This window comes from Salmo salar, chromosome 03 (genome assembly GCF_965601325.2).
Source record: "Salmo salar chromosome 03, fSalSal1, whole genome shotgun sequence".
NCBI lineage: Eukaryota > Metazoa > Chordata > Actinopteri > Salmoniformes > Salmonidae > Salmo > Salmo salar.
In genome coordinates this window covers 19593302-19605285 of record NC_138293.1, presented here as the reverse complement: position 1 = coordinate 19605285, position 11984 = coordinate 19593302, and the positions used below count along the sequence as shown (strand labels likewise).

Sequence of the window (11984 nt, the reverse complement as noted above, 5' to 3'; positions counted from 1 at the left end):
TTGAGACATCTGTGGCATTGTGTTGTGTGACAAAACTGCACATTTTAGAGTGGCCTTTTATTGTCCCCATCACAAGGTGAACCTGTGTAATGATCATGCTGTTTAATCAGCTTGTGGATGGATTATCTTGGCAAAGGAGAAACGCTCACTAACATAGATGTGAACACATTTCTGTACATTTTAGAGAAATACGTTTTTGTGCATATGGAGCTGTTTCAGGGTTCTTTTATTTCAGCTCATCAAACCTGGGACCAACACTTTACATGTTGCGTTTTTATATTTTTGATCTGTATTATTTCCAATCCCCATCCCTAGTAACCATTATGTATTCTCCTCCTGCAGAATAACTGCTCCAGAGGAGACAACCTTCCACCTACTGCATCTGTCACTATTTAGGGAGTACATAGACTACGAGTTCTCTGAAGTTAAGGTAAGACACATTCATACATTAAAATCCTGCTGGAGTGTGACCAATATAGTAGATGCAAAATATACTCCCCTAGAAGTAATCAAAACACACTATCAGTTCTCTATGAATGGTATGAATAAGAAGATTGTATGATTGGTTGTTCCTTACAGTAAGATCGCAACCTGTTGGTTGTTTCTCAATAAGATCTCTTTCAATTGGTTGTTTGACAGAATAAGATCTCATTTGAGTACGACCTGGAGCGAATCATAGATGACTGGATCCTGATGGGCTTTCTTGTTGGAAATGACTTCATCCCTCATCTTCCTCATCTTCACATAAACCACGACGCCCTGCCTCTTCTCTACCGCACCTACATCAGTGTGCTGCCAACACTAGGAGGTGAGAACACACGGACAAGCTCATAAATTAGGGCTGACCCCATTTCGTCGACTGGTTTATTGTTTGGTCAATAGGCTGTTGGTTGACGAAGATTTTTTTAGTCAAGCAGTCGCAAATATATATATTTATGGCACACAAGACACCTGTGTGATTCGCGCCTGTCTCAGTAGACTAATCCATTGCGGAGGCCGAGTGAATGCCGCAGTCTAAAAAGAACAGTGTAACTAAGATGCACAGCGGACATCTCTCTCCAGAATGCGCTGTCTCCCGCCAATTCCTGCGCATTCATTGTTTCATAACTTCATTGTGTGAATAGTTTGCCCTTTGATTGTTAGTCTGTCAATTCCACATTACTTTTATCTACAGTAGTACATTTCTTGCTAATTCCCATGATTTCTAATCTACAATGTTTGTTTGGTTACGGTGATTTGTTATTGCATTCAATATACACTGCTCAAAAAAATAAAGGGAACACTAAAATAACACATCCTAGATCTGAATGAATTAAATAATCTTATTAAATACTTTTTTCTTTACATGGTTGAATGTGCTGACAACAAAATCACACAAAAATAATCAATGGAAATCCAATTTATCAACCCATGGAGGTCTGGATTTGGAGTCACACTCAAAATTAAAGTGGAAAACCACACTACAGGCTGATCCAACGTTGATGTAATGTCCTTAAAACAAGTCAAAATGAGGCTCAGTAGTGTGTGTGTGTGGCCTCCACGTGCCTGTATGACCTCCCTACAACGCCTGGGCATGCTCCTGATGAGGTGGCGGATGGTCTCCTGAGGGATCTCCTCCCAGACCTGGAGTAAAGCATCCGCCAAGTCCTGGACAGTCTGTGGTGCAACGTGGCGTTGGTGGATGGAGCAAGATGATGTCCCAGATGTGCTCAATTGGATTCAGGTCTGGGAAACGGGCGGGCCAGTCCATAGCATCAATGCCTTCCTCTTGCAGGAACTGCTGACACTCCAGCCACATGAGGTCTAGCATTGTCTTGCATTAGGAGGAACCCAGGGCCAACCGCACCAGCATATGGTCTCACAAGGGGTCTGAGGATCTCATCTCGGTACCTAATGGCAGTCAGGCTACCTCTGGCGAACACATGGAGGGCTGTGCGGCCCCCCAAAGAAATGCCACCCCACACCATGACTGACCCACTGCCAAACCGGTCATGCTGGAGGATGTTGCAGGCAGCAGAACGTTCTCCACGGCGTCTCCAGACTGTCACGTCTGTCACATGTGCTCAGTGTGAACCTGCTTTCATCTGTGAAGAGCACAGGGCGCCAGTGGCGAATTTGCCAATCTTGGTGTTCTCTGGCAAATGCCAAACGTCCTGCACGGTGTTGGGCTGTAAGCACAACCCCAACCTGTGGATGTCATACCACCCTCATGGAGTCTGTTTCTGACCGTTTGAGCAGACACATGCACATTTGTGGCCTGCTGGAGGTCATTTTGCAGGGCTCTGGCAGTGCTCCTCCTTGCACAAAGGCGGAGGTAGCGGTCCTGCTGCTGGGTTGTTGCCCTCCTACGGCCTCCTCCACGTCTCCTGATGTACTGGCCTGTCTCCTGGTAGCGCCTCCATGCTCTGGACACTACGCTGACAGACACAGCAAACCTTCTTGCCACATTGCGCATTGATGTGCCATCCTGGATGAGCTGCACTACCCGAGCCACTTGTGTGGGTTGTAGACTCCGTCTCATGCTACCACTAGAGTGAAAGCACCGCCAGCATTCAAAAGTGACCAAAACATCAGCCAGGAAGCATAGGAACTGAGAAGTGGTCTGTGGTCCCCACCTGCAGAACCACTCCTTTATTGGGGGTGTCTTGCTAATTGCCTATAATTTCCACCTGTTGTCTATTCCATTTGCACAACAGCATGTGAAATTTATTGTCAATCAGTGTTGCTTCCTAAGTGGACAGTTTGATTTCACAGAAGTGTGATTGACTTGGAGTTACATTGTGTTGTTTAAGTGTTCCCTTTATTTTTTTGAGCAATATATATATATATATATATATATATATATATATATATATATATATATATCCGATACTGAGTTATACTGTGTATAACATTTTACTGATAGTATTAGTGAGTAATGAACTTGGTTTTCTTTTCTCATCACCAGGATACCTGAATGAGAATGGCCACCTGAACCTGGGTAACTTTGAGAAGTACCTGGAGAAACTGTCAGAGGTAAGAGAACCAGTAAACATCCACTATCAGTGGAATTATTTCATTACCATGCATTTCTGATTGTCAGTCTCACTCTTTCTCACACCTGTTTTGCAATCTCTCCTCTACCCTTTCTCTCTTCGTCTTCTCTCTCTTCCTCTCCCCCAGTTTGACAGGGAGCACTTCAATGAGGTGTTTGTGGATCTGAAGTGGTTTGAGAGTAAGGTGGGGAACAAGTACTTGAACGAGGCAGCAGGGCTGGCAGCAGAGGAGGCTCACTGCAAGGATTCCAGGAAGAAAGACCTGGTGAGACATGACCACACACACACACACATTCTACAAATACAGATTTTACAGATGCATTTATGAAGATCTTGCTGACCTGTGTGTTTGCAGAAAGACTCTCTGTGTCTGGCTGCACTGGATGAGGGCAAGGACAGAGGCCCCAGCAGAGGTTTTGAGGAGGATGGGGAGGAAGAAGACATGTTTGAAGCAGAGTTCCGACAGTACAAACGCACCTACTACATGACCAAGATGGGAGTGGAGGTGGTCTCAGAGTGAGTTGTATACCAAACCTTCTCCCAACATTCTCGAAATATTTTCCTACGACCTCTAACGGTTTTGAAGTGCTCTTACAGAAGTTTCTGGCCCCCAAGCTGGGGTTACCTTGAATGTTTTTTTCCTTGTTGATGAGCAAAGAGGATGGCATTGTAGAGCTGTGACTGGGGCTGTTACGGTGACTGTATTACCGCCACACCGGCAGACACCAGTCATGACCGAAGTCAGATTCCACGTGACTGAGTCACGGTAACTAGGCTTCTCCAAGACTGCGCCCTGATGCCGCTGGTGGTCATTAGCAAAGATTATCAGTAGCCTACCAAACTTTCTAACGGCCAGCTGGTACTCGGCGCTCCCTTTAATCACTCTGACATAAATACAATTGAAAATCGAATCAAAAAGGTAATAAGAGGCCTGGAATAGGATCACCTGTTAGGCAGTGAGAGCCAGCTCCTCATAGCTGGTGGATGCGTGGAGTTAAATTTGCTTAACATCTTGCTTAACATTTCTATGGGCTATGCTGTTGCGTGAGAAAGAGGAGGATTCTATTCAGCTTTCTGAAGGCTAGGACTACTATATTTATTTCTTATATTAAGCTCATTGTTAATAAGCTGTATAAAGAATATATACTAAATTGATATATTCTTTCTTCAGCTTAAAGAGTGTACACCTAATATGTTCCCCCTGTTGATGAAGTTTGTTATGCATTAAGGTTGAACCAAAAGATTACATGTAACAAATATGAAATGAAATACAAAAACAATTAAATACAGTGAGGGGGAAAAAGGTATTTGATCCACTGCTGATTTTGTACGTTTGCCCACTGACAAAGAAATGATCAGTCTATAATTTTAATGCTAGGTTTATTTGAACAGTGAGAGACAGAATAACAACAAAAAAATCCAGAAAAACGCATGTCAAAAATGTTATAAATTGATTTGCATTTTAATGAGGGAAATAAGTATTTGACCCCTCTGCAAAACATGACTTAGTACTTGGTGGCAAAACCCTTGTTGGCAATCACAGAGGTCAGATGTTTCTTGTAGTTGGCCACCAGGTTTGCACACATCTCAGGAGGGATTTTGTCCCACTCTTCTTTGCAGATCTTCTCCAAGTCATTAAGGTTTCGAGGCTGATGTTTGGCAACTCGAACCTTCAGCTCCCTTCACAGATTTTCTATGGGATTAAGGTCTGGAGACTGGCTAGGCCACTCCAGGACCTTAATGTGCTTCTTCTTGAGCCACTCCTTTGTTGCCTTGGCTGTGTGTTTTGGGTCATTGTCATGCTGGAATACCCATCCACGACCCATTTTCAATGCCCTGGCTGAGGGAAGGAGGTTCTCACCCAAGATTTGACGGTACATGGGCCCCGTCCATTGTCCCTTTGATGCGGTTTAGTTGTCCTGTCCCCTTAACAGAAAAACACCCCCAAAGCATAATGTTTCCACCTCCATGTTTGATGGTGGGGATGGTGTTCTTGGGGTCATAGGCAGCATTCCTCCTCCTCCAAACACGGCGAGTTGAGTTGATGCCAAAGAGCTCCATTTTGGTCTCATCTGACGACAACACTTTCACCCAGTTGTCCTCTGAATCATTCAGGTGTTCATTGGCAAACTTCAGACGGGCATGTATATGTGCTTTCTTGAGCAGGGGGACCTTGCGGGCGCTGCAGGATTTCAGTCCTTCACGGCGTAGTGTGTTACCAATTGTTTTCTTGGTGACTATGGTCCCAGCTGCCTTGAGATCATTGACAAGATCCTCCCGTGTAGTTCTGGGCTGATTCCTCACCGTTCTCATGATCATTGCAACTCCACGAGGTGAGATATTGCATGGAGCCCCAGGCCGAGGGAGATTGACAGTTCTTTTGTGTTTCTTCCATTTGCGAATAATCGCACCAACTGTTGTCACCTTCTCACCAAGCTGCTTGGCGATGGTCTTGTAGCCCATTCCAGCCTTGTGTAGGTCTACAATCTTGTCCCTGACATCCTTGGAGAGCTCTTTGGTCTTGGCCATGGTGGAGAGTTTGGAATCTGATTGATTGGACAGGTGTCTTTTATACAGGTAACAAACTGAGATTAGGAGCACTCCCTTTAAGAGTGTGCTACTAATCTCAGCTCGTGTAGGATATATGAAATGGATTTAGTGTGATGGTGTAGGATATATTAAATACATAACAATTATTTTAAGAATTATAGATACAGAACTCCTTTATGCAATCGCGGTGTCAGATTTTAAAATAGCTTTTTGGCAAACGCACATTTTGCAATATTCTGAGTACATAGCTCGGCCATCACGGCTAGCTATTTTGACACCCACCAAGTTTGGGGCTCACTAAACTCAGAATTACTATTAGAAAAATTGGATTACCTTTGCTGTTCTTCGTCAGAATGCACTCCCAGGACTTCTACTTCAACAACAAATGTTGTTTTGGTTCCAAATAATCCATAGTTATATTCAAATAGCTCCGTTTTGTTTGTGCGTTCAGGTCACTATCCGAAGGGTGATGCGCGAGCGTATTTCGTGACAAAACAATTAAATATATTCCATTACCGTACTTAGAAGCATGTCAAACGCTGTTTAAAATCAATTTTTGTGCTATTTTTCTCGTAAAATAGCGATAATATTCCAACCGGGCAACGTTGTATTCATTCAAAGGCTGAAAGAAAAAAATTGAGTAGTCTTGTGAACGCGCATCTCACTCTCACTGTCCCCAGGCTGACCACTTACAAATTCTGCTGCTGTTCTTTGCCCAGAGACAGCAGACACCCCATTCCTCTTTCTGGCGGCTTTAGAGAGCCAATGGAAGCCTTAGAAAATGTCACGTTACAGCACAGATGCTGTATTTTCGATAGAGATGCAACAGAAGGACAACAAATTGTCAGACAGGGCACTTCATGTATGGAATCTTCTCAGGTTTTGGCCTGCCATATGAGTTCTGTTATACTCACAGACACCATTCAAACATTTTTAGAAACTTTAGTGTGCATATGCATATTCTAGTTTCTGGGCAGGAGTAGTAACCAGATTAAATCGGGTACGTTTTTTATCCGGCCGTGAAAATACTGCCCCCTATCCCAAAGAAGTTATGGATTTAGTGTGATGGTGTAGGATATATTAAATGGATTTAGTGTGATGGTGTAGGATATATTAAATGGATTTAGTGTGATGGTATAGGCTATATTAAATGGATTTAGTGTGATGGTGTAGGATATATTACATGGATTTAGTGTGATGGTGTAGGATATATTACATGGATTAGTGTGATGGTGTAGGATATTAAATGGATTTAGTGTGATGGTGTAGGATATATTAAATGGATTTAGTGTGATGGTGTAGGATATATGAAATGGATTTAGTGTGATGGTGTAGGCTATATTAAATGGATTTAGTGTGATGGTGTAGGATATATTAAATGGATTTAGTGTGATGGTGTAGGATATATTAAATGGATTGAGTGTGATGGTGTAGGATATATTAAATGGATTTAGTGTGATGGTGTAGGATATATTAAATGGATTTAGTGTGATGGTGTAGGATATATTACATGGATTAGTGTGATGGTGTAGGATATTAAATGGATTTAGTGTGATGGTGTAGGATATATTAAATGGATTTAGTGTGATGGTGTAGGATATATGAAATGGATTTAGTGTGATGGTGTAGGATATATGAAATGGATTTAGTGTGATGGTGTAGGATATATTAAATGGATTTAGTGTGATGGTGTAGGATATTTTAAATTGATTTAGTGTGATGGTGTAGGATATATTAAATGGATTTAGTGTGATGGTGTAGGATATATTAAATGGATTTAGTGTGATGGTGTAGGATATATTAAATGGATTTAGTGTGATGGTGTAGGATATATTAAATGGATTTAGTGTGATGGTGTAGGCTATATTAAATGGATTTAGTGTGATGGTGTAGGATATATTAAATGGATTTAGTGTGATGGTGTAGGCTATATTAAATGGATTTAGTGTGATGGTGTAGGCTATATTAAATGGATTTAGTGTGATGGTGTAGGCTATATTAAATGGATTTAGTGTGATGGTGTAGGATATATTAAATGGATTTAGTGTGATGGTGTAGGATATATTAAATGGATTGAGTGTGATGGTGTAGGATATATTAAATGGATTTAGTGTGATGGTGTAGGATATATTAAATGGATTTAGTGTGATGGTGTAGGCTATATTAAATGGATGTACTAGACTTTTTATAAAATGTAGATGTTCCTAAGGTCCATCAGTGGCTGGTAGGCTGTGTGTGGAAGCCAGAGATGCTCAGCAAACATGTTTGTTAATTAACGCTCAGTCACCGTGAGACCGGCGGTGATTTGCATGACAATCACCGGCTGACACAATTTCATGACCGCCCTAGCCGTGACAATCTTTTAAACTTTTTTTTTTTGTATTGTTTTCAGTGAGTTTCTAGCCAACCAGGCATTGTGCTATGTGGAGGGAATCCAGTGGATCTTACATTACTACTACCATGGAGTCCAATCCTGGAGCTGGTAGGTTCCTGTCTCCCCTTTCTCCTGTCCCCTGTCTCCCCTCTCTTTCCTGTCCCCTGTCTCCCCTCTCTTTCCTGTCCCCTGTCTCCCCTCTCTTTCCTGTCCCCTGTCTCCCCTCTCTTTCCTGTCCCCTGTCTCCCCTCTCTTTCCTGTCCCCTGTCTCCCCTCTCTTTCCTGTCCCCTGTCTCCCCTCTCTTTCCTGTCCCCTGTCTCCCCTCTCTTTCCTGTCCCCTGTCTCCCCTCTCTTTCCTGTCCCCTGTCTCCCCTCTCTTTCCTGTCTCCCCTCTCTTTCCTGTCCCCTGTCTCCCCTCTCTTTCCTGTCTCTCCTGTCCCCTGTCTCCCCTCTCTCTCCCGTCTCCCGTCTCTCCTGTCTCCTCTCGCGCGCTCTCCTGTTGATCTCTGTCTCTGCGTGTGTACTAATACCTCCCTCTGTCCTAGGTATTACCCGCACCACTATGCCCCCTTCCTGTCAGATGTGCGGAACATAGCCCATCTGAAGTTGACCTTTGACATGGGCAAGCCCTTCATGCCCTTCCAGCAGCTGCTGGGAGTCCTGCCTTCTGCCAGCAAAGACCTGCTGCCCCAGAGCTATAGGGTAACAGACAGACACGCATGCGCACATAGCAGCATTGTGGGGACCTATGACACACACACTTTCCCATAACACACACACACACACACAGTTCTGATAGCTGTGTTTTGTTCTTTGTGCAGCACCTGATGACATCAGAGAATTCTAGCATCATTGAGTATTACCCTCTAGACTTCAAGACAGACCTTAATGGGAAACAGCAGGAGTGGGAGGCTGTGGTGCTCATCCCCTTCATCGACGAGGTACGTACACACACACACACAAATATAAGTAAATGACATACTTCATACATGTCTTATTTTGCTTATTTATTTGCACGTTTCCTTTCCAGAGATGTTTGCTTGCTGCGATGGAGCCTTATAACGATCACATGACCAAGGCTGAGAAGGCCCGCAACCGCCACACACAGTGTGCTGTGTACAGCTACGACGCTGAGCTAGACTACCTCTCTACCTCCACCCTGCCTGACCTGTTCCCCAACATCATGCACTGCCATGTCAGGTGAGACACGCGCACACACACACACACACTGGACACACTCAGTTATACACACGCACCTACCATGAGGCTAACATACAGTGATGTGATTGGTGGTTTCCAGAGTGACACCGGTTCCCATGGACGCGTGGCACGTGTCGTTGAGCCACGTGGGGCGCAGCATCAACAGCAGCCAGCTCTACTTCTGTGGCTTCCCCACCTTAAAGCACATCAGACACAAGGTACCACAGACAGACAGACTACAGTCTGTCTGCTAGGCTACTTTGATGATGTCTCTGTGACAATTGCAAAGTGTGTGGTGTTTCATGAAACTCGTTCTCTACAATACCTTGCTACAACAAGTGACTACTTTGTTTAAAAGTTTCACCATGTCACTGTAAAGAGGAGCCGTTTCCGTGGAAACGTTCTCAACTGTGCGTTTGGTCTTATTGATCTGAATGGCCAGTGTTCAGTCCGCTGTTCTACAACACTCTAAAAGTGCTTGGTTTTGTCTCGTCTTATGTCAGCTGTGGTACCTGAACCTGGCCTTAGCTTCACATTCCAGCTCAGGCTTCGTCCATGTTATGAAGATGGATATTGATCGTGCACCTGCCGCTTACTCCAAGCTGGGCTTGTAACTGTGCGTTCATGTCGGAGTGGTCGAACAGCGAGCTCTTCATTGAGACAACCTATCCCTGGGCCATTCACTGCCACATCAAAATGAAACCAAGTTATCCTGCATCTTCAGCGGGCTATGTTGGGAAATGGGCTGTTAAAGGTGCTGTCTTTCTTCCGCATATCGTTTGTCATCTTTGGTGTGCCTATCAATGCACAGGCCCTCCCCCCCCCCGCCCACTACTATCGGTAAAATAATTGTATTAAGTCATACAAAAGTTTTACTGCTCTTGGAAGTTTCAAATGCATCCTTTCATTACTGAATGTGTAGTGTTAACAGTTATCCTGGGTTGAACTCAGTTGACCAAAGTTAGCTCGCTAACTGTTTTATCATGGCTGCCATTTACACCCCAGTATTGACAAAGATGATTGGAAAAAAACAATCTTAGAATCTGAATACTTTGTATGTTTTCATCTGTAGATGTGAAAGTGTGTGTCTTCTGTCTCTAGTTCTATAAGAAGAAACATGGAGTGGTGGTGTTCCAGCAGAGCAGCCGAGGAGAGAACATGATGCTGGAGATAATACCTAGCAAAGAGGAACCAGTGAGTGAAGACAATCTTGTTTCTATGAAGAGTCAGACTGTTAGATATACAGTATGTGTCTGGAGCAGAGTAGTAGATATTGTTTTTCACCCCCTCCTCCCTCTCTCTATCCCTCTTTCTCACCCCCCCCCCCATTTCAGGTGTGTGACAATGTGGCCTCTCTGGTCCTGGGTCGGTCTGTCTTTGTCAACTGGCCCCACCTAGAGGAGGCCAGGGTGGTAGCAGTGTCTGACGGGGAAAGCAAGTAAGAGTCACACTCAGTTCTCTTCATGTCTAATGAGGTCTGAACCACAGTACTAAACCTGAACTGTCCCTCAAAACCAAACACCTCAGGCTCTGGCCTCAGTTCTCTTCATGTCTAATGAGGGCTGAACCACAGTACTAAACCTGAACTGTCCCTCAAAACCAAACACCTCAGGCTCTGGCCTCAGTTCTCTTCATGTCTAATGAGGGCTGAACCACAGTACTAAACCTGAACTGTCCCTCAAAACCAAACACCTCAGGCTCTGGCCTCAGTTCTCTTCATGTCTAATGAGGGCTGAACCACAGTACTAAACCTGAACTGTCCCTCAAAACCAAACACCTCAGGCTCTGGCCTCAGTTCTCTTCATGTCTAATGAGGGCTGAACCACAGTACTAAACCTGAACTGTCCCTCAAAACCAAACACCTCAGGCTCTGGCCTCAGTTCTCTTCATGTCTAATGAGGTCTGAACCACAGTACTAAACCTGAACTGTCCCTCAAAACCAAACACCTCAGGCTCTGGCCTCAGTTCTCTTCATGTCTAATGAGGTCTGAACCACAGTACTAAACCTGAACTGTCCCTCAAAACCAAACACCTCAGGCTCTGGCCTCAGTTCTCTTCATGTCTAATGAGGTCTGAACCACAGTACTAAACCTGAACTGTCCCTCAAAACCAAACACCTCAGGCTCTGGCCTCAGTTCTCTTCATGTCTAATGAGGTCTGAACCACAGTACTAAACCTGAACTGTCCCTCAAAACCAAACACCTCAGGCTCTGGCCTCAGTTCTCTTCATGTCTAATGAGGTCTGAACCACAGTACTAAACCTGAACTGTCCCTCAAAACCAAACACCTCAGGCTCTGGCCTCAGTTCTCTTCATGTCTAATGAGGTCTGAACCACAGTACTAAACCTGAACTGTCCCTCAAAACCAAACACCTCAGGCTCTGGCCTCAGTTCTCATTAGACTATAACTTTGAAGTACACCGAGTTGTCAATATTCATCAATGTCTGTCTCCTTCCACTTCCAACCCTCCTTTCCCCTACATTTTCTCTCTCCTCTTTCCCTCCATCACTCATCCGTCCCTCTCAGGTTCTTCCTGGAGGAGCCGGCAGGGATGCAGAAGCTGTACGACAGGGACTCTCCTCCCCCCACTAAGGTCACCTACCTCAGTGACAAGGAACAGAAGGACTGGGTTAAGGACGTACAGGGCATCACTGAGCAGTAAGTATCTATTTGCCATCAAAGTGGAATAGTTTCAGTGAGGTCTTGTGCATGTTTGATTTCTGCACCCTCTTTGGTAGAACACTTCTATGAGTCTATTCCATTTTCTTAACTTGACTTTTATTTCACCAAGAAGTCCCATTTTGGTCAGAAGACCTCTTCCTCT

At 44.3% G+C, this 11984-nt stretch overlaps 1 protein-coding gene across 3 annotated transcripts in view; it reads left to right on the top strand.

Moving 5' to 3' along the window:
* The window catches only part of LOC106599575 (5'-3' exoribonuclease 1), a 39323-nt gene that overhangs the window by 7240 nt on the left and 20099 nt on the right, over positions 1–11984 (top strand). For all 3 annotated transcript variants that reach the window (XM_014190865.2, XM_014190866.2, XM_014190864.2), the window contains exons 7-19: positions 343–430; positions 640–808; positions 2948–3015; positions 3163–3300; positions 3391–3551; positions 7978–8067; positions 8506–8662; positions 8782–8901; positions 8991–9160; positions 9261–9378; positions 10262–10354; positions 10495–10598; positions 11687–11818. In XM_014190865.2, the coding sequence (XP_014046340.1) occupies positions 343–430; positions 640–808; positions 2948–3015; positions 3163–3300; positions 3391–3551; positions 7978–8067; positions 8506–8662; positions 8782–8901; positions 8991–9160; positions 9261–9378; positions 10262–10354; positions 10495–10598; positions 11687–11818 (1608 nt within the window). The remainder of the gene's footprint in view (positions 1–342; positions 431–639; positions 809–2947; positions 3016–3162; positions 3301–3390; positions 3552–7977; positions 8068–8505; positions 8663–8781; positions 8902–8990; positions 9161–9260; positions 9379–10261; positions 10355–10494; positions 10599–11686; positions 11819–11984) is intronic.